General features: G+C 37.4%; 2 protein-coding genes and 1 long non-coding RNA gene across 3 annotated transcripts; 1 reads left to right on the top strand and 2 right to left on the bottom strand.

Moving 5' to 3' along the window:
• Positions 1-6342: 6342 nt before the first annotated feature.
• LOC147545360 (uncharacterized) lies at positions 6343-9468 on the top strand. Its single transcript, XR_015223363.1, has 8 exons — positions 6343-6795; positions 7269-7322; positions 7465-7502; positions 7609-7764; positions 7945-8070; positions 8624-8682; positions 8780-8871; positions 8978-9468. It is a non-coding gene; the product is annotated as an uncharacterized LOC147545360 (long non-coding RNA).
• A 311-nt stretch (positions 9469-9779) lies between these two features.
• Positions 9780-14272, bottom strand: LOC147545359 (vesicle transport v-SNARE 11-like). Its single transcript, XM_086634405.1, has 6 exons — positions 14010-14272; positions 13639-13754; positions 12526-12584; positions 12237-12425; positions 10458-10628; positions 9780-10080 (listed from the first exon to the last, which is right to left on the bottom strand). The coding sequence occupies exons 2-6, from the start codon at positions 13730-13732 to the stop codon at positions 9928-9930; spliced, it is 666 nt and encodes a 221-aa protein (XP_086490531.1). The 5' UTR covers positions 13733-13754; positions 14010-14272; the 3' UTR covers positions 9780-9927.
• An 852-nt stretch (positions 14273-15124) lies between these two features.
• Positions 15125-21223, bottom strand: LOC147545358 (uncharacterized). Its single transcript, XM_086632707.1, has 9 exons — positions 21051-21223; positions 19762-20170; positions 19180-19289; positions 18714-18770; positions 18284-18583; positions 17954-18195; positions 17272-17578; positions 16919-17192; positions 15125-15549 (listed from the first exon to the last, which is right to left on the bottom strand). Exons 2-9 carry the CDS (start codon positions 20119-20121, stop codon positions 15295-15297), a joined length of 1905 nt encoding a protein of 634 aa, XP_086488833.1. The 5' UTR covers positions 20122-20170; positions 21051-21223; the 3' UTR covers positions 15125-15294.
• Between the last annotated feature and the right edge of the window lie 4038 nt (positions 21224-25261).

The following is a 25261-nucleotide window of genomic DNA, read 5'->3' as shown; positions in this document are numbered from 1 at the left end:
AAACCAAAGGTTAAAGAACAAAACTAACCTTACTTTTTTAGAGAAATTATACAACAGACCAAAGGTTAAACGGTATTTTTTAACCCAACAACCAAAAAGACTAATTAACCTTACTTTTTTGAGAAATTATACAACAGACCAAAGGTTAAACTGGACTTTTTTTTAACCCAACAGCAAAAAGACCAAACTAACCTTACTTTCCCTCTGTTAAAGTTAACAACCAATAACTTTCTAAGAAAAAATTTTCATTTTTTTTAAACGTCATCACTTTCCAAAATAAAAATTTCCTATTTTCGTCCAACAACTTGAAGAGGAAGTGGGTTATTCAGAGAGGTAGGTTTTGCTCAAACGTTGTTGTATATTTTTTCTTTCTTACTAATTATATTATTGAGTTTTTCGACTACGAAAAGAATATCTCTGTTTTGACCTTTAATTCCGGATTCAACTGTGACATTTTTAGGATAATACTTTGTATGACTTATATTTTTCTCCAAATTAGGCATGTTTCATCTTTTTTCGCTTTCTGCCGAATTATACCCGCGACTTTGACATTTTCACGACAAAAAATCTTTTTTTCGACATTTTTTCTGACACCATCATTATGGTTGTTAATTCTACACATTTTTGGCAACTTTACAATGATTTCCTTGTAAATTTTAAACACAACACTTTTATTTTGTTGTGACTCATTGTACACGGTAAAAAGTCTACGGGTCGAAAAGTCCAACAGTCAACAGGTTGACGTTCAGAAGTCTTGTCGGCTAAGGTCGGATGCTGCTAGAACCGACTACGTGTGGAAAAGAGACAAAAGATCGTGAAGCCTCTGGGACACCGGGATGGTGCAGGCCTAAGGGGGCTCTGATAGTCAAGTCAGATACTTGGCCAAATAAGATAAAGAAAGTCGTAAACAGACCAAGCAGCAAGCTTCTAGTCGTAAATAGATCAGGCAGTAAGGTTTTGGTCGTAAACAGACCAAGCAGCAAGGTTCCGTAGATGAACATGTTGATACACCTAACTCTTTACTACTAGATGGGTGATGGATTAAACCTGAAGAACTATATGATGCGGTAAGGGGTGGTTGTATATGGATGGTGTTGATACGTCTAGCTCACTACTACTAGATTTGAGATTGTTAAGCTCTTATCTTCCAACTTCTACTTTGATTAGTCAAAGAGTTTGGAAGAATGAAAAGCTCTTGCGAGATGTTTATCAGAGAGTATGTTAGTAGAAAGAATATGGAGTAGGCTAGATTGTTGTTGCCGAATGTTGGATGCCTTGATCTGTGTGTTGCCTCTACTATTTATAGTATCGGAGAGAAGGTCGATTTCATGACAACCAGATGGTAATAGACGTATTTATTTCCTAATTGTTGCTCGTGGGAGGAGATCAAGGGATAGCGATAAAGGCTTGATACGTTATGCGATGTGTCGCCAACCCAGACGATCTCGTGGATTGACCAGCAGATGTACGCTAAAATATCCTTGGGGACGGATGGGATGTTACCGCGTGTGTGTGATAAACTACAGGCTTTAATCTTTAAATAGTAAATACGAGATACGTGTCGGCAACGTAGTTACGGACCATGCGATAACTCTCTAGCCGTAGGATATTTTAGTACTCGTAGGTGGCTATCGTGTGACACTTGTCGCGTACGCTTTGTATCGAGGCGGGTATGGATTTGGCGGTTAAGGCGTGTGGGTTTTGGTTTGGGCCATTACCCGACCTAGTTATGGGCCTTGCTATTGACACCCGACCCTTTGTCGTGCCTCACGCATTTTATCCATACGAAGCGATTATTCTCTTATTTTACGGGCACCTTCTCGGGGGAATATTTGCCCATACACTCATTAAGTTAAATACTTTATATTTTATCCGACGATAACTTTCTTGTCGACATTAATAATCACAAAAAAAAAATTTACATTTTATTTCACATTGTACATACAATGGCCACCATAACATACACAAAACAATATATTAAAGGTCGTTGTCATCGATTTTCGTTCAATCTATGACCGAATTTTCAACGTTTTTGTTGTCACTTAATCATCATTCACTTATCTTCATCAAGCATAAAAAAATCCGAGAGTTACAAGAAGATGAATAAGAAGAATCAATAAGTAGTTTTCTCTTCAAGTCGGGCACTTCAAAATTTACGTGCTCCAACTTGCAGGAGTGAAGGGGGGGGGGGGGTAATAGGATACGTGATATAAGAAGGATCGAGATGAAGAGATCCGACGATGAAGATGTGTCCAAGCAAAGAGATACGTGTGTAACACGTGTATGTACGTGACGGAACGAGAAGACGAGACTTGACAATCAAGAAGAATTCAGAAATTCCAAGATATGTAAAGATCCATTATATTTAGTACAATATATTTGGAATATCCCTTGTAATATATCTAATATTATTATTAGATAGACTTTATATTATTCCTAGTTTAGTTAGGAGAAACTAGGAAACCCTAAACCTTAATGTCTCTATAAATAGGAGAGGGTTGTAGGAATCAAACTCATCGAGTTATGTCCGACCAATGTAACCGATCAACTGACATTTGTATGTGGTGATTATTAATAAAGAAGTTAGTCTCGTGGATGTAGGTCTTGAGTATCCGACCGAACCACGTTGAATTATCGTGTCACTATTTAAATTTACATCTCTGATTATTATATAATCGTGAATTTCACAGTTAGTACATCAGGAGCCCTCCACAAAATTCGATCGGTGTTACTCATCTCAACGATAGGAAAGAATACGTTGCACTTGCCGAGGATGTATAAGATTCTCTGATCATTAGGATGTAGTATTTTGAGAACAACCAATTACACCCTCACATTTTGCGAGATCCCCTCATTTTGCGAGATCCCCTCAGAGAGGGGAGAGAGTTAGAACGGCTGACTTAAAGCTGCTGAGGGTAATTACGTTTCTTAGTCCGAAAGCCAAAAAGAAACCTGAACAACCAAATTTTTTTTTTCTGTTGCAAACTTGTAGTTGGTAGAGGATGAAGTGATGTTTTGCAATCCTTCTCTTATATAGAGGGGGTAGAAGTGTGTCTCTTGTGTGTGATTCGCTTCTGATAGTCGCTCGTGGTATAGCTTATAACTTAATGATGGTTCTGATAACTTACCCATCTTTGTTTATCTCTCTACCTCACTCACTATTAACTTTCTCTCTCCACGAGTCTGTGGAAATTTGTTTGAGTTGGAAGTCGAGAGAGGAACAAATGTATTCTTTTCGCTTGATCAAACTCTATATAAGTAATAAACCAAAGGTTAAAGACCAAACTAACCTTACTTTTTTTGAGAAATTATACAACTGACCAAAGGTTAAACTGGATATTTTCAGTCAAAAAGACCAAATTAACCTTACTTGTTTTGAGAAATTATACAACAGACCAAAGGTTAATTTGGATTTTTTTAACCCAACAGCCAAAAATACCAAACTAACCTTACTTTCCCCCAGTTAATGTTAACAACCAATAACTTTCTAAGATAAAAATTTCCTTTTTTGTACACGTCATCACTTTCCAAGACAAAAATTTCCTCTTTTCTCTAATAAAAAAACCAGATAAAGAACGCTGAAAAGAATAACTTTTGCCAACTCATCTAATAAATCGGATAAAGAACATAGTCGTCGACTCATCTGATGTGGACTGAGTTTTAAAAAGTGGTTTTGAATGTATTAGTTATAGGATTTGTCGTATGCTTTGTATCGAGGCGGGTATGAATTTGGCGGTTATATAAGGCGTGTGGGTTTTGGTTTGGAGCATTACCCGACCTTGTTATGGACCTTACTATTGACAGCCTACCCGTTGTCGTGCATGCCTCGCGGATTTTATCCTTACGAAGTGATTGTTTTCTTATTTTAAGGGCACCTCGTCGGGCGAATATTTGCCCATACAGTTTGCCCCCACTCTCTAAGTCCGTATGTGGAGTTGGAGAGTAGTGAGGTACGACCGTGTCAGCGGGAGTGCGCGTCTCAATCATATTTTATTGATGGGAGTGCCACCTTGTATCGTGGCGATTGTTGTTTTGAGATGAAGTGTCTCGTTCTAGTTTTTGAGGTGCCCGTGAGTGCGGATAATCTCGGAGGCCTGGTCGGACATAGAGTTCCAGAAAAACCCGTCGAAAAGAGAGTGTTTGCAAGAAGGGGAGTGCGCCTGAAGGACGGGCTCCAAGGGCATTAATGGTGGCAAGCGTGTCAGGTGGCGATCGTTGGTCGTCCCAGATAGGACCAACACGTTCTTGCGCGGGCATTGGTCATCCCTGGGACGACCAGCGCGTTATTGCCTCCACTTGTGGCGCCTCCGGACGTCTTTGTGACCCGCAACCTTATTCTAATAGACATGAGTGTCTCGGGGAAACCCAGCTTGTCCCTGTGTTCGTCTCACGTGCGTTCTGGGATCGTTAACACACTTTAAGGTTCCTTGGGACGTCTAGTTACTTTCTGTGTGTTTGAGGTTCGTGAGTCAGACATCCTGCTAGGATGGTATTCGTAACATAACGGTCGAGTGCATCCGTGAAAGGGTATCCTTAGCAGGAAGGAGGTAGGTGACACCCCTTTGTTTGGACCCCTATAAAAGGGGTGGAGTTCATTAGTTTACTTACCATTTCAAGCTTGAGGTGAGATATTTTGGGGATTCTTCATTTGTGATCAGGTACTTTTCTCTCTCCTAATTGGTTTTGTGGAGTTTTTACTTGTGATCTTAGTTGTTCCCGAATTGTTCTTCGATTGATATTGAATATCCACAGTATTTGATCTTTGAAGTTAGTTATCTTATCTACTGATTTTTGTTTTTGAGATTGCATACCTTGAGTGAGTTACTGCTAGGCTTGTTAGGTTTATGTTCGTTGATATGTGTTTTTGAGACTGATATTCAATGTCGGAGTGTGTGTTTGCAAATGCACCCCTCAAGCTAGTTACTGATATAATTCTTTAGCCTGAAGGCGTTTGTAGTGTTTTAGCATTAGTCGTTGTAGGGTTTGAAACCTTGTCCATTTGCCCTACAAACTTTGACTTTCGAGATGAGTCATTATCAACACGGTAGTTCTTCTAGACCGGCTCAAGCGCCAGAGCCTTATGAATTCCAGCGAAGGATGGTGCACAAACGTACATCCTTGAAGCGCTTGCCTCTAAATATGGTTTCATCGATCAAAGAGGACGGACTACGGGATATGCGATTTATGTTTAATATTCCCGAGTCAATAGAACTTAGACTTCCGCAACCCGACGAGCTAGTTGATGAGGATCATGGTGGTTGGACCGCGTTTTACATGATTCCCTTCTTCATGGGGTCTAGGTTTCCTGTCCCCCGCATGGTGCATGAGATTTTAAATCATTACAAGATAGCTCCTTCGCAACTTATGTCTGGCGCGTGGAGGCTTCTGCTATGCTTGGAAGTGTTGGCCTACCTACAGAAAGTAGAGCTTTCAGCTAGTGATGTTATTCGTTTTTATCACTTGGCGAGCCATTCTAGGGATCATGGTCGTTATGGTTTCAAATTACGATAACCTGGTGCACAAATAATCACTGCCTTGCCAGCTACTGACCGAAAACGCCAAACTAGTTATTTTCTTGCGCGCGACGACCTTGTATTATGTGATCGAGGGGTAGGTCAGATTCCTTCCCACTAGCAAGATGCTTGTAAGTATGTTGTTGTTTGTTTCAAGTACCTCATGTGTTGACGTTGTTTTTTCTTAAGTTTGTATTGTTTCTTTGATAGATTGCACGTTCAACAACAAGAACATTGTGAGACTTCCTGATTAGAAGGAGAGGATCTCCAAGCTCTCTGATTGTCGCGAGCGAGGGAGTAGTTGTGCCTACCTTCTGAACCATTCCCTTATTTCAGGTACTCCTTTGTGGGACTTCGTCCTTGGTGCAACTTTGACTAGCCATCTTCCTCCTCCCACGACGACCATCGAGACACGAGGTGCGCTTCAAGCTTACCAAGAGTCATTTGGTGCACCGACCCTCTTTCCACCTCCTTCGGCGAGTACAAAGTCTTTTGCACACTACAAAAACTCGTGGTATTTGTGACGGGCTTTTTCCGACGGATCACTGTAAATGGTCGCAAAAAGTCATGTTTTTCCGACGGTGTGGTCAAATGCCGTCGGAAATATGTTTACTTCTGACGGATAGTCTAGATTCCGTCGAAAGTGGTTTGTACTAACGACGAATTTATACTGGCCCACCGACGAAAATACTTACTTTGTTATTTGGAAAAATTACATTGTTCGGACGATTCTTGTTGCCGTCAGAAAAAGTCCCTATTGTGACGGTTGGAGAGTTTTCTCCGTCTGAAGAGGAATGATTTCATCGCGGGAACATTTTTCGCCAAATTTGCGCGGAAATATTTTCCGCCAAAACTATTTTCGTCAGGCGTGTCCGTCGAAAATAGATGACCTAGTTCCCCAAAACTGAATTTGACCTAGCTCTCTCTATCTCTCCCTCTCCATTCTCTCTCGCTCTCGAACTCTACTTTCTCTCTCCATCTCTCTATGTTCTCCATTCTCTCTCTGTGACCTAGTTATGATTTAGAACTCATAACTGGAAAAGATTTGGAAAAAAGAGAAGAAACATGGCGAAATTAGGACAACAAACGGTTGATGTATCAATGGTGGTTAGTGGTTACTCTAGTTACTGAAGATGCGTATGAATTGTTGAATGATTTGGTGGAGCAATCAAAGTCTTATCAACAGTTTGATTCCGAGAAGAAGAGGAGACTTCTGATGCATATAGACAAGAATGGGTAATGAGGGTTTGATCTTGATGTTCTTCTCAAATGTTGCTATCAGGTTTGTAATTTTTCAATATATTTGGGGTTGATTTCACATTTTATTATTGAAATTGACGAATTAGTAAGTTGGTTGTTAGTTTGTTAGATTTCTTTTTTTAGTATTTGACCTAATTTGGGGCATTGGGCACTCAAGAATTATAGAGAGCTAGGTTATTGCTTAATGAACATTGGACTATTATCCTGAGAGAAGAACCAATTAGAGAATATAGGGTGAGTTTCCTTTTGTGAGAAATCGCAGTTGCATAAAATCTAGACATTAGTTATCGTCCTTTCCGTTAAGACGATGTTTGGTATAAATAGAGAATTGAGTAAAATCTAGAGATTAGTTCCCGCCCTTTCCGTTAAAGTTGAAAGATGCAATCTTTTTAAGTGTGTAGGAATGGTATAGCAAAACCATCTTTTGATCACTTTGTAGCGACCATATATCAAAATTCCTAATTCTCATTGTATTTTCTCTTTTTGGTTAATCAGAGGATTACAGAACTCGCAGGCGTGGTTCGTTCTCTTTATCCAAAACCAATTCTGGTTCGCTTTCTATATGTACATTCATTAGTAATTATTCTACTCTAAGTAATTTCATCCCAAGTTTATGACTTTGATTTGTTTAATATCAAAATGACCAAATTTTGTTGTTTCTTCGAACATTATCTTGAAAAATGTTTATCAGGGAGACTGGAACGGTGCTGGTGCTCACACAAATTATAGGTAAGAGTAAATCTCAACTTCCAAGTTTATTATATTATTTTCGAAATTTGAACTTATAAAGCAAAAGCTAATCTATAATGTATTTGATATTAATTCATTATATTAGCACAAAGTCAATGAGGGAATATGGAGGATTTGATGTGATAAAGAAGGCCATTGAGAAGCTAGGTATCAAGCACAAGCAGCACATAGCAGCATATGGAGAGGGCAATGAGAGAAGGTTAACTGGTCGCCATGAAACTGCTAGTATTCTTACTCTTGGGTAAGTTCATCTCAAGTTGTTAAAACCCCTTTTACCTCTTGGATATCCAGTAGTGTTAGAATAGTCCCACGTGAATAATAAACACACATTTTGTTACAAAATAGACCAAAACTTAAATACTTTTTAGTAACTTTTTACTTAAGTTTATGATTGTATCGATGTCATTTGATGTGGAAACAGGGAGTTGCAAACAGAGGAGCTTCTAGAAATATATATGAAAGATTGACCTTAGTTATATTAGGAACCTACATTTCAAGCAGGCGAGGCCTTTGCAATGATGCGGTTTCATTTGTTGGTCTTGTAGAGGTCAGTTTTATTTTCTTTGAGACGGTTTATAGCTTGATTTAAGTGAGTTTTGATCAAAGATTAATATATAGTTCAAGAGTTATATGTTTGGTTAGTTACAAGTTATAGTATGTTAGGTGGTACTGTGAGTCATCAACGCATCATTCGCATGATCTGGGTGTCATTTTGGATAATGCATAATGGAACAAGTAGCTTACTTATGAACATTGGCAATAGGTGCAGATTCCATACAATTTCTATACTTAAACACGAGACTTCCCTTAGCCCATGTAGGACTATTCTCATATGCCCCTTCACTTGCGTTGTTCTTGACCCGAATAAGTTTCTTCTGCAGTTTACAAACTTAACTTATACTTGTGAAGATTCTTTCCCATATTAAAAAAAGGAACATGAAAAGTGTTATCTTCCGAAAATCTTATTTCTTATAAATTTGCATGATCGCTGTATACTGGAACGTACATTGTAGTCTCAAGATATGCAAGTGCAACTCCCTTGCCACCATTCTTTCAATCAGTAATAAAAGCTTTCTTTTCTTCTTTTCCCTTATATTCAGGGAGTCGGGATATTGCTTTCTGGATTGTTTGGTACCATAACTGGATCAACTGTATCTGTGTAAGTCCCGTACGAGCCAATATGTTATCCTTCCATTATAATACTATTTAGATATACCCCAGTGACACGAGAATCTCATGGGGGTTTTGTACTACAGTGAGAATGTTGGCTTGTTAGCTTTGACCCGTGTTGGTAGTCGGAAGGTCGTCCAAATATCAGCTGGATTCATGATATTCTTTTCGATTCTTGGTAATTCCTTCATTTTTTGTGACATTCTAGCACTTGTTATCATCTTGTTCATGAATATTGCTAGTTACTACGCCTTTTGCTTACTCGAACATTGTTGCCTCTATAGGTAAATTCGGAGCAATCTTTGCTTCCATTCCCGTACCAATTATTGCTGCTCTATATTGCTTGTTTTTTGCCTACGTGGGTATGTAAAATCGAAATGAGTAGAGCCCTTCGTGGTTGCCCAAGTTATCTTTAAAACTTTGGAGAACACTTTTTTTTTCCTTTCCCTTTTAATTGCCAGATTATCTTGTATAAACAGGTTCAACAGGTCCCAGCTTCCTACAATTTTGCAATCTCAATAGTTTCGGAACAAAATTCATACTAAGTATGGAACCAATAGTACTGTTTACATTGTCGGCTTTTGACTTTGTTATTTTGTATGTGTGTGACTTCGTTAATGAAATATTCACTAGTTTTAATTTGCTATTCTCGTAAATGTTTAGTTATAATGTTTTATTTTTATATTGTCAGCTTGTTTTATGTTATTTGTCAGCAGGTTCGTATTGTGTAGTTGATAATGCTAGCAGCAGAAAGCAGGAAAAATAATTTTTTTTTTAATCCGACTATTTCTGACGGATTTAGTGAAAAACGCCATCGGAAAAAGTGGAACTTCAGTTATTTTGAGAAGGCATAAATACGTAGATTCTCAAGTGGCACATGTTTTTAACATAACTCCGGGTCTGGACCCGGGCAACAGACTTGGGAGAAAGGCCTAGCTGGGTCTGTAACGGACCCACCTTAAGCAGGCTGAAAAATAAAGATTACCCGTTGAATATAAGAGAGGACGCAAAATAATGGCAGACGTTATTTTCAAACCAACTGAGACGAGAACTAGACAAACAACTGAACAGAGGCAAGGAAGGATATAGGAAAGAAAGTACAAATGTATTATGTTATGAACATTAACGACACACGCGACTCAGAAAGTAATGAAACAACAGTCTCATTTGCAGACAGACATTCATACAATTCAGCACACCAGAGCACACAAAATAACCCATCAAATATGGACGGCTAATGAGAAAGCTTGAAGTAAAGGATTATGATGATTGCGAGGACCAAAGCTGCAACTATGGCACCAATCATCCATTTGTTCCTGCTCATCCTTCTCGACATGGCTGTCAATATTTTCTTACTCTTACCAATATTATCATCCACACCATGAAGCTGCAAGAAGAATAGAGAACAGTTGCCATAAGAAAACACGCAAGTTAAGTACCCTGAGTAGAAAGAAGAAAGAGAGAGGTTGGTCACTAGAGTGACTCTTCTAGGATTACACTTAGAGAAATATTAGCAACCCAGTCAATACCAAACTGTTCGAAGTTGCATTGCGTGTTTTGGTGTATGAACTTATCATATGAACATTAGTACATTATCGTGTGAACTTAGTAGTAAGCCAGGAATAAATGAGGATCAATCGATATATTCATGGAAGCAAATGTCCTTGCTGCATAAGGTTTCCGTCAAAAATGAAAAAAAAAAGGACTAGGAAATAGAAACCGAAATAATATGCATTTTGCATTTTGGGTCTGTATAAGTCATACCGTGCCGTGTGCATGGAGGAGAGACTGGCGTTGTTGATGCAAATCTTGAAGGATGGAAACACCAAGCTCTTCTGTCTCAAGCATGGTTCTTCTACTCTCCTTAATTCTGTCACTGGATTGATTCAATCTCTCAGTAGACATCATTAGTCTTCCTCTTTGATCAGCAGAGACCTACTCCATCATTAATCAGTTAGTAAGATTGTTTCCATGATTAAGCACTTTCCTCAGAAGATTCAAAAGAAGCTAATAGTCTATATGGTACAAGAGATCAATGATTAAAAGATAAGTCAAGTCGAATGCGTAAAGGTGCACCTTAAGGCAATGCAGTCGTTCTTTGCCTCAACGCATACACACCTTAAGGCTCAATCATGAGTACACATTTCAATTTAAGGCTTAAGCCTCACATTATGGGGAACAATTATAAGAAAGATGAGTACCATATAAACTTTTTTCTTTCAAGTAAAGGAGAACATAGAAGCAACAGGTTTTACTTTTGAGTATTTGTCTGTTTTTTTACCAGTTGGAGTTTATGCAACACTGAGATATTGATGGAGTATGTGTAGTTTATTAGACACTTTTAAATTTATATTATGGTAGCAAAATAAACCACGTCATGTTTTCTTTATTCACATATTTGGCGTCTGTCTTTCTCTTCGAAATCTATGAACGCCTTAAGGCACACAGTCAAGGTGATGCCTCACATTTTCAGACCAAACAGCATTGAGTCGAAGAACCATTTTCATTTAAATTACAGGGAGTCTGTTCACTGGCTACAGCACATAATCATATGTCAGGTTCTAGATTTTTTTCAAATACTTTTGTTTATTTTAGAGTCAATAAGTGATGTAAACCGAGAAACCTTAGAGGCAGTCCCTAGGAGCCGGCCAAAATGAACGGATTAAAGAGTTCCTAATTTTTATTTATTCCTTTGAGGCATTTAATAAGATAGTTTCCTACTTAATCGGTTTTTTATTTTAGGATTACTTTTGTGGTTCTTCATTAGCTTTCAGCAATGTTTCAAGCATAAGCAAAGTGTAATTCGTGTTCTTGACTTTTTTCATGTTTATTCAATAGTTCTAGTTGAAGATTATTAAGTATTTCAGAGTTATGCAATTTATTTCAGGTATATCAGTTATTTACATTGTTATCCATGTTTACGTGACAATTTTATATTTTTATTTCAAAATGCAACCTTCTATTGAAGTTTCTGCCAACGAGTTTACAGTAGAGTATCTACTCAAACCTTCTCATTTGCAACTGTCTATCTATCAACTGTTCATGATAATCTTAGACTGCTTTGATAGGAATGTCTAGTGTTTCAACCAGGTTCAAGCTCAATAACACAAATAAGCTGATGGAAACTATCTGAAGAACATAAATACGAGATAAAGCTCTATGATTGGAGGATAAAGAATTGTCTGGTAAAAACTGGGCACATTCTAGTAAAAACTGGACAGCTCTCAAACGACTATAATCAACAAAGTTTAAATAGCGGGTCTAACCGTCTAACCTGCTTCACTTAATGAATAAACATCAGAAAAAATAGTCATCCAAAAAATAGATCAAGAACTTCAATCATAAATATTGGGAAAAACAATCAAGCAGAAAAGAGAAAAGGCAAGAATAATGTAAAACGAGGCATATCCTAGATTTATAGCTGATGTGCATATACTTCTAATTGATCCTAAAATAAGCACAAAAAGTCTCCACCAATAAATAGGCATCATAAAACATTACAGGCTAAGAAATATTCAAAAGAAACTATACTGATCGAGATACCATTTTTGTGTCTGCCATCCCAGACTCCAACAGTTCATCCCTGGCGGCTGCATTGACATTGGCTGATGTGATCCTTTTCACCTCGCTTTTCAAATTGTTCAGATCGGACTTGTATTCCCTTAGCTTCGCAAGAAGCATAGCCTTTATACTTGGCTGCAAACTTCTGGCTTCAAGGTCCATTTTTCGTATCTGGAAAGATTCATGCAACAAACATCGGACATTCGATATATAACATGGTAGGAACAGATTTCAACAATCCATGAAAGGAAAGCAGGGAGATAAAGAGTACCAAAGCCTCAGCGTCTTCCAATCCGGCTTTTACTTCTGAAATCTTTTGCTTCTTCTGTTCTGCCAAATCAAACTCAGGCAGAATTTATCACCTTCACTCTGAAGTTGTTAAACAAGAATATCAAGCTGCTAAATACTTCTCCTAGGTTTCAACAAAAAAAGAAATACTTCTCCTAGGTAACCCTATAAACATACTTGATAACCTAGTTATAGCATTTCTTGGATTGCATAATCGTTTCTGTTATTTCCCGTCTATGTGGTCTGGAGCACTAGGCCAAGCGAGGAGGAGAGCTCTTTCGTAGTACGTGAACGTAATTTCAATGTTTCTTTCAACAGATCTTATGATAGTTACTCCTGCTATGCCTAAAAGTCGATTGCGATTAACAAACAATGAAGCAACTGATTACAATAAACATTGCGCAGGCATCATAATTGAACAAAAAGTTTAAGTCACAAACAGGACAAGTCAAAAACACATAACCCATTTCGCATATCAGTCTCACACGAATAATTTCCTTTCTAGGTGAAATATAAAATCACAACCTATCAAATTTGTCTGGGTGAAACAAAAGAAGAAGTAAAATTTGGCCAAAGAAAGCGAGATAATCAACAAGGCGAGGTATAGAAGGCGCCCAATTTTGTGCAGTCAAGTGCTCAAAGTGCAAGCTAGCAGAAATCATAACAAAGCGAGTCGGCCACACGAGACTTTACTCAAACGTACTGCATTACCCGCTTCAGCCCACATCTAACATCAAATATAGTTCCCCATATTTTTGGTTCATTGGCTTTACTCGCATAACTATTATTTAGCTGTAACCTATAAACTATTTGTGCTTTTGCATGATTAGTTTTAAACATAATCATCGAAAAATCCTTATCGTCAGACCTCTTTGTCGCACTCTCATGCAAGACTTGTGCTTCTCCAAAAAATGAAAACCCTAACCAAGGAATATCCTTAATAATTGTACTGTTAACATCATAAGTTATTAGGCAAGTACCAAGCAAACAAGCAAACCCTAATACAGTTAATAAAGCCCTAAAAGAGCTTGAAAACGAAAATCTGAAAGAGGAAACCTAGAAGAACACAAGAAGGAATCAAACATATCTATTTTACCTCCATCAAGAAGACTAGCAGAGGTACACTTTTTAGACAAATTAGCAGAAAGCTCACAATACTGACGTTCGTATCCTTCAAATACCTCACTCATCGTGCCGATCCCTGTTTAATCCCTGATCCAAATGAAAATCATGTCAATAATGCAAAAAAAAAAAGTAGAATCAACGATAATAGAAGAGGAAAATTTCCCGATTCTTGACTAAAATTGGATCTTTAACCAAATGATTAAGAAGATATCCGAAATTTGTGAGTTTATCAAATTTTACAGGAATTAACAGGAATTGGCCTAACCAAATTCGGTTTTAAAAATGAAATTGAAAGAAAGGAAAGGATCTATACTAATAATAATAAGAACAAGAGAATTTTACTTTTGAGATGAATTTCTCGCAACTGAAGCTCGTCGGTTTTCTTCCTTATCAAACTGGTAAAAGTCGTGTTCTTCAGGAGGATCTGGGTTCTGGAAAGGGTTGTTTTATTGATTTGGTTGTTTTGCTGAACATTCACAATTACATCCCTCATTTGCAAACATATTTCTCTTTGAACCCTTCTAATTACAAGTGTAGGCGGTTATCGTGCTTATCACATATTTGACGTATCAGTGCTATTGTAACGGCTACCGTTGATCGTAATCAATTTCAAAAGATAAAAAAGAATAGAACTATTTTAAAGCATTACATTTCTTTTTTGGTTGAAACATTATATTCAAGTGACCCTTTTTAAAAACACCATGTTCTAAGGGCGTAATGCTCTAAAATGTCAAAGTAGACCGTATCGCTAGCACCTCAAAGGTTGGGTTGCATAATCATATAACAAGTGAGGAATTGTTCAAAACTTTCTAGGTTTTCTTTTGTGAAAAGAACCAATTGCTTCAGCTTCATATGTTAAGCTTGCACAAATTCGTTTAGAGATGCGCTAGTAAAGTCCGCACAAATACACACATACTTTACGTTATTACGTAATATTAGCACATATTTGCACCGGTTTTTATGCACGTAAATCTCAAGTTTAAAAACATCCACATGTCTATTTAACCGAGACTAGCACAAAAATGAAGGTCAGTCATCCTAAATTCCTGTGAATAGAGAAATAATACACAGAAGTGTTTGTGTTTTAAAGGTATAATATAAGCTCAAAAGTCTCATAAGACTACTTGAGCCAATTTGCAACCTTAGTTGTTTGCAGAATCAGTATAACCAACTTGTATGATTGGGAACTAAGAGTTCTCGTAGAGAGACATTTTCAATCTTGACATATTCCTGAGACTATAAGGTTCGGGTAAGAGTATTCCTAGAGAGTCATTCTCTCGAAACACCGTTCGATGAGGATCCAATGTACGAGTCCTGGGCAGTGGAGAGAATGTTCAAGTTGCAGAAAGGGATAGCTATCTATCCCTTCTCCTTTAAAGTCGGATAGAAATCTCTCACCGGACGGATCAAGTGGTGGGAGGTGAATGCCATGTCTGGTCACAATAGGTATATTCAGATGCTCGAAAAAAACATTTCATATTTGAACTCAGAAATATTACAATTAGTACAAAACTCCCAAAACAACATTTGTTTCTATATCTTATGGCTTTAAGCAAAAGTCATTCAACTTCGATACAAGCAACTATTATACAGTTTTCCTGTGATAAATAAGGAACATCCAGCCTCATCAAGAAGAGCAAGACAGCATGCACACGCCTGGCCGATTCGCCCAGTCAGGAGGTAAATGTGCGTATTTTTCCATTCCAGGTTGCTCGTCGTATGGCCGTTCCATTACTTTCAGAAGCTTTCGGACCTCCTCATAGTCACCTTGTTCAGCTGCATCAATTGCACTTTGGCATAGATAATTCCGGAGGATGAACTTTGGATTTACAGAATCCATTGCAGTCTTTCTCTGCTCATCCGAAACGCCACTTTCAATCAACTAGATGGACATAGAAGTAGTATTAGATATTTTGTGAAGTATGTAAAATGCTTAAAAGATGTGAAGGAATTAGTTCCAAATATAAACTTAATAGTAATGCATTCTGAGACCAGAACAGGTAATAGAACAGCTATGGATAAGAATATGTAAAGAGTTCCTATTTTGACCTTCACCACCCATCTTGTCAACCTCATACTGTGTCTCTGTTTCACAGAGCATATTTTTACTTATACCTTCGACGTTCGAGATATTGAAATAGTTCATAACAAATTCGTGTCAAAACACCAAATATAGAGAAAGCCTTTTTTGAGGTTTCTTTACGCAGTGTAGTTGGACTCACTATCTACTCCGGAGAAGGCTTGAGCGTGGTCTTCTTCTTCTTGTTTCTTTTTTGTTGCAAGTTCTTGTAAGTTCTTGTTGTTCATATCAAGTATCATATATATATATATATATATATACATACAAACTCGAACCTACCCAACAAGCGAAGTCGACATCGATCCTGAGCCCAAGTACTCAAGCAAATTAGGTTCATCTAAATAGTCCACCTGGTCTTCTCAATTTCAACGAGACCTCTTCCTTCTCTTATCATGGAAAAGATTTCCATACTTTGTCACCCCCTCTTTTTTTTTGAATAATTTGAATTAATATTAAGAGAGAAAAAAGAAAACTACAAGGACAGGACAAAATCTAAAGCAAAAAAACTGCCCCAAAAATTACATCAAGACATCCTCCCATTTAGAGATGAAATCGAAACAGGATTTATCTCTCGCCCAAGCTAATTGCCTACTCCAATGAAATAGAATGATAAGAACATCCTCAATCTCCAGACTAGAAACGCCATGGGATTCTTTAAAGGTTTGGTTGTTCCTATCCGTCCAAACAGCCCAAACTATAGCGAAAGGAACAAGTGCCCAAAGGTCCCTCTTGATCCGGTTAGGACACAACCCATTCCATTGCTCCAAAATCTGGTCAATAGACTTTGGACTACACCAGATGCTACCGCAAGACGAGACAAAAAAGTCCCAAAAAGGATTGGCTTTCGGACAATGAATGAGTAGGTTGTCACCCCCTCTCTGTCTCCTAACTCAATAACATGATCTATTATTTGGCGCTATGACATAAACTTGGAAAATGTAGTCATCGGTCCTAGCTATTTATAAGTAGATATATCAGATCCTTGGAATTGGTTTTACTCGTAACTTCATTCCCACAGCAATCGGAAATAGATTTGTCATCAATCACATATGTATTCAGTATGAACGCCTAATCCCTAACCATTCCCAAAGATAAATGAACGGAAAATCCAGATTATGAAATGAAAAACTGTTCAAAGGAACAAAAACTTATTTAGGAACATAGATCATACCCGTAATATGTAAGTCTTTAACCAGCTAACCCATGCTTCCTTCCTATCATTCCCAATGTCTAGTAAAACAGCACGAAGTGGAGCTAGTAGCTCCTCATCAGAAATGCTAACATCAGCTTTGATATCAGAAAGCAACCGGAAGAAGTTCGTATAATCAACTTTATCAACAGACATGTTGTTAAGAAGTTTGCTAATCAACTCTTTATCATACTTGGGCAAGCCAATTTTGTTTGTCATCCTAGACTTGTACTCATCCATGAATTTAGTTCCATATCTGTTAAAATACAGCGAGCCAATATCAGCTACTAACTTTCGATATGTTTCATGCGAGGCAAAATAAGAAAAAGGGATACCTTTCCATGACATAATTAGCTTCCTCTTCATTGATTAACTCGGCAGCTAATAGTGGTGAAGTGAACTGTGCAATATTCCACAACCCAACATCTGGCTGGTTCGCATAGCAGTACCTTCTCCCTGGAAGATCAGTTGTATTTGGAGTGTAACGTGGATCAAACGCATCTAGAAACCCAAAAGGCCCATAATCAATGGTGAGGCCCAATACACTCATGTTATCAGTGTTAAGCACACCATGAGTAAACCCGACACCCTGCCAGCTCGCAACCAAGGAAGCAGTACGCTCAGCAACCTCAACTGCCCAAGCTGAAGTGATACACAACAAACAAAAGTTAAAAGATGTTATCAAGTTAAAATATCAGATGTTGATAAGTTTTTCAATGTTTTTTGCAGTGAGAGGTTATCATTACAAGCATAATGTGCAGTCAGTTGCATAGACCATAACTAGTCAAAACGTCACCACTACGTTTACATTAAATAAGGAGTCATAGTCGCAAGACACATCAAAGAAAACGACCAAATAATTGTTTTCCGAATATCAAGTATTAAATACTTTATAAAATGTGGGGCAGTTATAAATGGAGAGTGACATAGTTTACTGATTTCTAAGTTCTAACAATTTAGATTTTATTAGTCTCAGTCTTACGGTTCTGCAGAACTATAGCTTCTAATTAGAACTACCTGCATACTTGTTAGCACTCATCTCCACAGCCGAAGGACTCTCTTCACTTGAATCGAGAGAAACACTCTTACTCGTGTTCTCAAGATGACGGAAGTGATGCCGAATAGTGTAGTCTGCCAACGCTTGAACAATGCCCAGGTCTTCTTTCCCTCTAGAGGCATGTAGTTGGAATGAACCAAATCGCAGAAAAGATTGAGCAACTCTACAAACAATAGCTCCAGGTTCTTCCTTCGCATTCCCACTGCAAATTGTTATGTCAAGTTAAAATAGGCATGACTTTCTCAATTGATGAATTTCCACAGGTACAATTGACATTTTCAAATACATACTCATAGAACATGTCTCGTATAACATATTTTCCTGTCGTGACAAGACAGAGTGCACGAGTGGTTGGAATTCCCAAGCCGTGCATTGCTTCACTGCAGAGGAATTCACGGATACTACTACGTAGAACAGCGAGGCCATCTGCAAATCGGCTGTATGGAGTTTTACCAGCACCTTTAAGCTGCAGTTCCCATCTTTCTCCTTGAGAATTCAAAAGCTCTCCAATGGTTATTGCACGACCATCACCCAACTGACCAGCCCACATGCCAAATTGATGTCCGCCATAGCATTGCGCATATGACAACCTATAAAAGTGAAATTCCTTTTGGATAGTAATTGGTTGACTTCAAAAAGTGAACAGTATATATGAAATTTCTAAATGGACTCAAACGGACATGATGATCTAAAACTAAGACTTGACATATTAACACTCACCCTCCGGCAAAGGGGGTTGCTCCTGAGAATATAGCTGGGAAATCTGGCCTTTCAAATCTGCAAGCCCAAAACTTTGTGTTAGCTACAGAACCATTGATGTGCCACGTGTAAAAAGAAATCAACTATCAAATATAAAGAAGTGCATAGAAAATTAATATAAATCATACAAGGAAAGCTTTCAAGAAGATATTTGATAGGTTGACATCCCCCTAAAGGGTGTCCAGAGTTCAAAGTGTCCAACAACAATTTTGATTATAATATGGCAAATCGTATGGTGGGGCGGAAAGGGATGTATAGTAACATCTAGCTCGAAATCCCCCAAATGTGCAAAAGTCTGACTGATGATTGATTACAACTAACAAAGCGCTTCCATGTTTTTTGTCTTTACTATGTTCAATTACTTATTCCACAGATAAGCATAAAGGGGTACTAAAGTTTCAAAATAAATAAATAAAGGGGTACTCACTCCTTAGGATCCAGATCAAGTAACTCAGCAACCGACCCAGACCAGGCCACAAGCTGAGGATTTTCGACTTCAACGGAGGGGGATACTTTAGTATAACATGCATGAAAGACCTGCGAACCAGTAACTATCAAATACTCAATTAGGATTGTGAAAATTAAGAATGTGATTACCCTGCATATGTTGTTTCTAACCTTAAGAATAGATGCATGAACATAAAATCACACGCTTGACTTGATAGTAAAGTATGCAAGAGGAAAAGAAGATGAAAGCCAATTGTCTGCCCTAAATACCCATTAAGCACACATGAACACCTTTAGTGGTTTCCGCAAATTAGTTAGACACATCTAGTTAATCACTGTGAATGAAATAGAATCACAAAATTTACCAATTAATCAATAATATCATCTCTCATTTTATTAACCAATAACTTACTAATCATTTAATTAATCCTCCTCTTCCACAAATATCAATCTTCAAATGTAATTCAAGCAAGATTTGAAGAAATAATAAGAAGAAACAGAAACATGGATAAAAAACCAGTGAAATTCAACAAAATTGACCCAAAAATCAAAAGAAACTTACCTGTCGTGGAATTGTATCAGTTCGTGGATCTCCAGGCAACTCTCTAACAAAAGAATGATCCCAATTCAGATCTTCAAGTTGCTTTAAACTCTTCCTATCCTTCTCCAAGCTCTGATTTTTTGAACCAGAGGGTACAGAAGTACTGTTTCTTTGAGAAGAAGCCATTGAAACGGTGGTCGAGAAGCCAGACTTGTTGATTCTCTGTGGTGTAAAGCGACGGGGAACGAAAGGGAGAAAATTCAGGCGAGAAGTGAGTGATGGGGGTGAGAAGTTGGAAGAGAGAAGAGGACGAATTGATGAGGTTAAGGAGAAGAAGAGAGGGGAAGAAGGACGAGAGGCGGTTGATAAATGGCTCAGCATCTTTTTCACTCACTCTCTCTCTCTCTCTCTCTCTCTCTGCTGTTGGGGACTTGATTTTGGTCTTTGGTAAAAGGACCTGTCTCTAGTGTATTGGGACACGATTAGTAAAGGGACATTAGTCCTTTTAGTAAGTAGACATTTTTCTCAGAAAAACTAAATAAATCATCATATATTCACTTTCGAATGACAATATTGATAATAATTTCATATCTAAAATTAACTACAAAAAGATAAAATATTTTAATAGTCAAAATCTCTTTCTCTATCTAAAAGCACGGAACAAATGATGAAATAAAATTTGACAGAAAAATTTCGGACAACGTAATCGAAATTTGGACAAAATTTCGACCAATATGGTCGAAATATGCGCAAAATTTCGACCATAATTGTCGAAATATGAATATCGATCGAAATTTTGGGCATATTTCAACCACTATGGTTGAAATATGTTTAATATTTCGACCACAGTGGCCGAAATTCTGGCGACAAATAAAAATAAGTAAACATAGTAGCCGAAATATTTACTTTTTAAGAGATTTAATCAACATTATACACTAATAGGATTAAATAACAAATGTCTTACATAGGAAAGAAAGAGATGAGAACATCTTAAAAGTAAATAATAATGTCGTGTTTATAGGTGATGGTTGTTTTATAGAATAGGTTGTTTGTAGATGATGGTTGTTTTTAGGTTAAAAATAGAATTTTGTTTTAAGATTTGTGGATCTAAGGAAGGACATGAAAATAAAAGAAAACTTGGATACTTGTATTGTTTTAATCTTAGTTTTTATCCAAATAAAAATTAGTTTATTCGATTTAAATCTCTAAAAACAATGTCTACTTTTAATTGGTAAAGGGACTTTAAATCTAAAAATATGATGTTTTGGCCATGTCCCTATACTATTTATCCATGTCCCTATACTAACCACCTTGATTTTGAAACTCCGAGTTGGGCACTCAGCTGTCGAGAGCTAGACCATTTTGGTGGCACCTTACATTTCCGTATCCATTTTTGGGTCTAATGGTCGCAAACGTATTCCATTTTAGATTAGACAAATTAAAGGTCAATGTACAAGATTTAAAGTTCGAAAAAAAAAAAAAATCCTTTAAACACACAATTTTTCACGGAATGTCGGCCGCCTTTCAGCCAACCATGGAAGATTTGCAGTTTGGACCCCCTTTCATATAATTGACTTGCTGTTTGGACTTCCTTTTTCCAAAGTTGCATTTTGGACTCCCTTTTGACGGAATCACTCAAGAATATTCCGTCTCTAAAGTTATACTTTATAAAATTCCCAGCTTACCCTTGTATAATCGATATTTGCACTTTCCACCCCTTAGTTATACTCACCGACTTAACTGTTCTCTCTCTCTCTCTCTCTCTAGAATCAACATTACCCCACACAGCAAGTCTCTATCTCTGATTTGTTTCCATGAGTGAGCTCCATAGAAATCAAATTATGAGTAAAACTACAGGACAAGCTAAGAGAAGCTTCTTTAGTAAATTCATGAATGATAAATCTGTGATGAATTAAGAACATTATAACAATTAATTTAGTATTGTAGTAGAACTTCTGCCATTCTCTTTTATCCTTGTTTTTTAGATCTTTCATGGCATCCCTAACTAGAATGTGATGGAGAACAAATGATGGGAGTCTAGAATAATTTTTTTTTGCCAAAACCTCTTCAGCAGTAACCAATTTTTTGAAACCCTACCTGTAGTTCTTCAATTATGCAATAAAAATAGGCGTATTACCATTCGACTTCGTAATTCAATCCATGATTCTCCTAAAATATTTCTTGTGATGAGTCCATATACTTTGTGGGTGTTAGTATTAATAATGCTTTGGCCAAGCTTAACCACCACTAATGAGTTCTGAAGACCAAGGAAAGCCCAAGAAAATGAAGGGAAAATTATGAATTAAAGTCTAAGAAAGATTTACAGTAGATAGCAAAATCAACTAAAAATAGGAGGGAATTTAAATAGGTTTATATAGATATATCTTTACAACCTAAAGGAAAAGAATCACCTTTGATGAAATCGAATTAAAAGTACAGGAAGGAAGGTGAAGTGTGAGGGAATAATGAGAGAGAGAGAGAGAGGGTATGTTTTTCAAGAATGACTTCTTGTTGGTGTTTTATTGTTTATAGTGTAGGTGAGAATTTGATGAAAAATCAGAAGAGAAGAGATAAGGGGAGGAGGTGGGTAATCACGTGGGTTGATGAGTTAACTACTAGGGTTGGGTTAGGTTACATAAAGGGTAAAATCGTACTTTCACATATTGTTAGGGTAAAATCGTATTTTCACCTCTCATGTGTTTTCAAACTGTTATATTTAACTTTTTTTTTTTAAAAAGGAGTCCAAAGTGCAACTTTGGAAAAAGGGAGTCCAAACAGCAAGTCAATTATATGAAAGGGGGTCCAAACTGCAAATCTCCCGCCAACCACCTCTATCTCTTTTTTTTTATGTTAATTCTCTCTCGTGTCTTTCTCTTTTTTTCTCTCTCACTTCTTTCTTTTTCTTTTGCTCGCCGGAACTTAGAAAGAGGTAAAAATAAAGAGGGAAGAAGAGAAAGAGAGGAAGAAAAGAACGACGATGACGACCAGAGTTGCTGGTGGAAGTTATCGGAGTTGATGGTAAGGTCGCGGAAACTGATGGTAGAAGGTGGGAGGGAAGATGGAGGAAAAAGAAACTGGGAAGACATCAAGAGTAGGCGATGTTTAGAAGAAACAAGAAATTATAAGAAAAAATTGTTTCCACGCAAAAGTTTGTACTTCGAAAATTTTTCCCCCAAAAACATGTAAAAAATTAGTAATATTTAGGGATAAGTTCAACCAAAAAAAAGTAATAATTAGGGATATGTTATATATACTTAAAATGTTTACTCGATACACCCACAATTATTCACATCCACACTTAAACTTATTTTTATCTAAACACACTCGCTCTTCCTATACAAACACATTTTTGAGTCAAATGATGTCTTGACCAGTGTCTGTCAGAAAGATAAACCAATTTTATACTGAAACTATTGGAAAGATGAAACAGATGTGTAACATAAGACATCGGTACAGTTATACCGACAAATAGCAAAGCGAAACATTTAAAAAGAATTTTAATAAATTTTCGTCGGTAAGTTGAAACAGTTGTTATACTCACACTGACAGGAAGATGAAACCAATGTGTAACATTAGACATCGGTACAGTCAACATATAACAGAGAGCAATATTTAAAGCTAAATTTTGACAAATTTTATGTAGGAAAGATAAAACTGATATGTTTCATTACAGATCGATAGATTCGTGTCTACCTATAATGCAATATGTCCGACTGCTCATCCTATAGGTTACCGCTAGGGGTGGGAAACGGACCGGACGGGTAGTCCACGGTCACTTACTCTTCTGGTCCGGGCGGAACGGACAAATTCTTGATTTATCCGTTCGGACATCCGGACAAATCGGGCGGTTACTTGACAAAATTTGGTTGTCCGTTGCCCGTCCGTGTCCGCCTAAATTGTCGGGCAATCTGGGTGCCCGATCGGTCGGACTCGGGCACAATGTTTCTTTTTTTACTTGAATGCCTATAAAAGATATTTATTAAGATTTCACCCAAGCAAAGTCCATAAAACATAATCCCACATTGTAAACTTAGTATTTCCATGCATATACGTGTAAGTATGTAGTCTAAATGTTAACTATATCAATTGATTCACATACACGTGTAAGTGTGTAGTCTAAATGTTAACTATATTAATTGATTATAACTATCTATATATGATTAAAATGTCTAAGTAAGTCGAAAATATCAATCAGTCAGGCTTATCTGTCGGACTCGGGCGGAATGCCGGTTAGAACTTCTTGTCCTTGTCCGTGTCCGTCTGACTAAATTTGCCGGTCCGGTCGAGTAGTGTCCGTCTCGGACACCGGGCGCCCACGGTCACATCGGACTCGGGCGGTTCGCGGGGATCCGGACTCACGGGCCTTTTTCCCACCCCTAGTTACAACAGTGAACTTTTTTTTATTTTAAAAAATAACATCACTTATTTGAAAGAAAAACTTGATACAAATATTCATTTGATATTTATATACTTTTCTAAGGGGTGGTTCTTTAATCCTTATAGTTTTATCTGGATTGAAATAAGAATTTGAAATTTCTCCCTTTTTCATGATTTTTGCCATTTAAATGTCAATAAAAAACTTCAATATGGATATGATCTCAAAGGAAGATAATTGTCTGACTTCGAGATGTTTTCGTCCACAAAAAAGCTTTAAGTGGGTGAGGCAGTGAGTGTGGTAAATTGAAGAACTAATGAAGGAATTCCTAAGTTATGGAATTGGAGGAAGACTTAAGCTATTAAATCAAGGCAATATTGACTCGGTAGTGAGCGTGAGTGAAATTTGACTCGATCAAGGCAAATTAAATCAAGTGAACTCGAACATAGTGTGAGAGGTAAAAATAGTGAATGTATATAAAATTTCTCTGATATTTACGAAATGGGCTAACAACTTTGATGGAAGGATACAACAGACACGCGTTCATTTCTCTAACTGTTACAGGAATGGCAATCAAGACACTCATAATCTAGCGACTCTGTCTTTCGTACCCGACAGTTAATTTGAGGGCTAAAATGTTAATTGATGTTCACTTATTTTAATGGATCACTCACTAAAAAAAATTATAAGGGTTATTCTCCAATGGTCACAGATTTTCTATTCCAAAATTATCCTTCACACAGTTTTTTTTTTTTTTTTGAGAATTCGACAACGATTTACATTCGTCGTTACAAGGGATTGATGCATCATAGAGATGTAATAAGCACGATAACCGCCTAATTAAAACCGAGAATGAAAGAAGCCTAAAGCCCGACAACGAAGAGGCCTAAAGCCCGACAAATTATTACAATATTTATAGCCTAAATTACATAGGATAAATCTTGATGCCAACTGCTTCCACCGAGACTCGATCCCACGACCTCATGGGCATAAGAGGGGTGTACAACCGTTACACCAAAGGGTAGTGGACTATATCCTTCACACAGTTGTCACCTCAAATCTTTCTAAATCATTTTCAATATTTTATTTGGATTTTGTCCAACTGGGTCGTCGGGTGCCTATAGACACTTCGGACGACAGACGGAC

Source organism: Eschscholzia californica, unplaced genomic scaffold, assembly GCF_041429995.1.
Source record: "Eschscholzia californica isolate CP2 unplaced genomic scaffold, dmEscCali1.0.p SCAF_4, whole genome shotgun sequence".
Taxonomy (NCBI): Eukaryota; Viridiplantae; Streptophyta; class Magnoliopsida; order Ranunculales; family Papaveraceae; genus Eschscholzia; species Eschscholzia californica.
The sequence above is the reverse complement of the archived record's forward strand: the minus strand, read 5'-3'. Positions and strand labels throughout refer to the sequence as shown.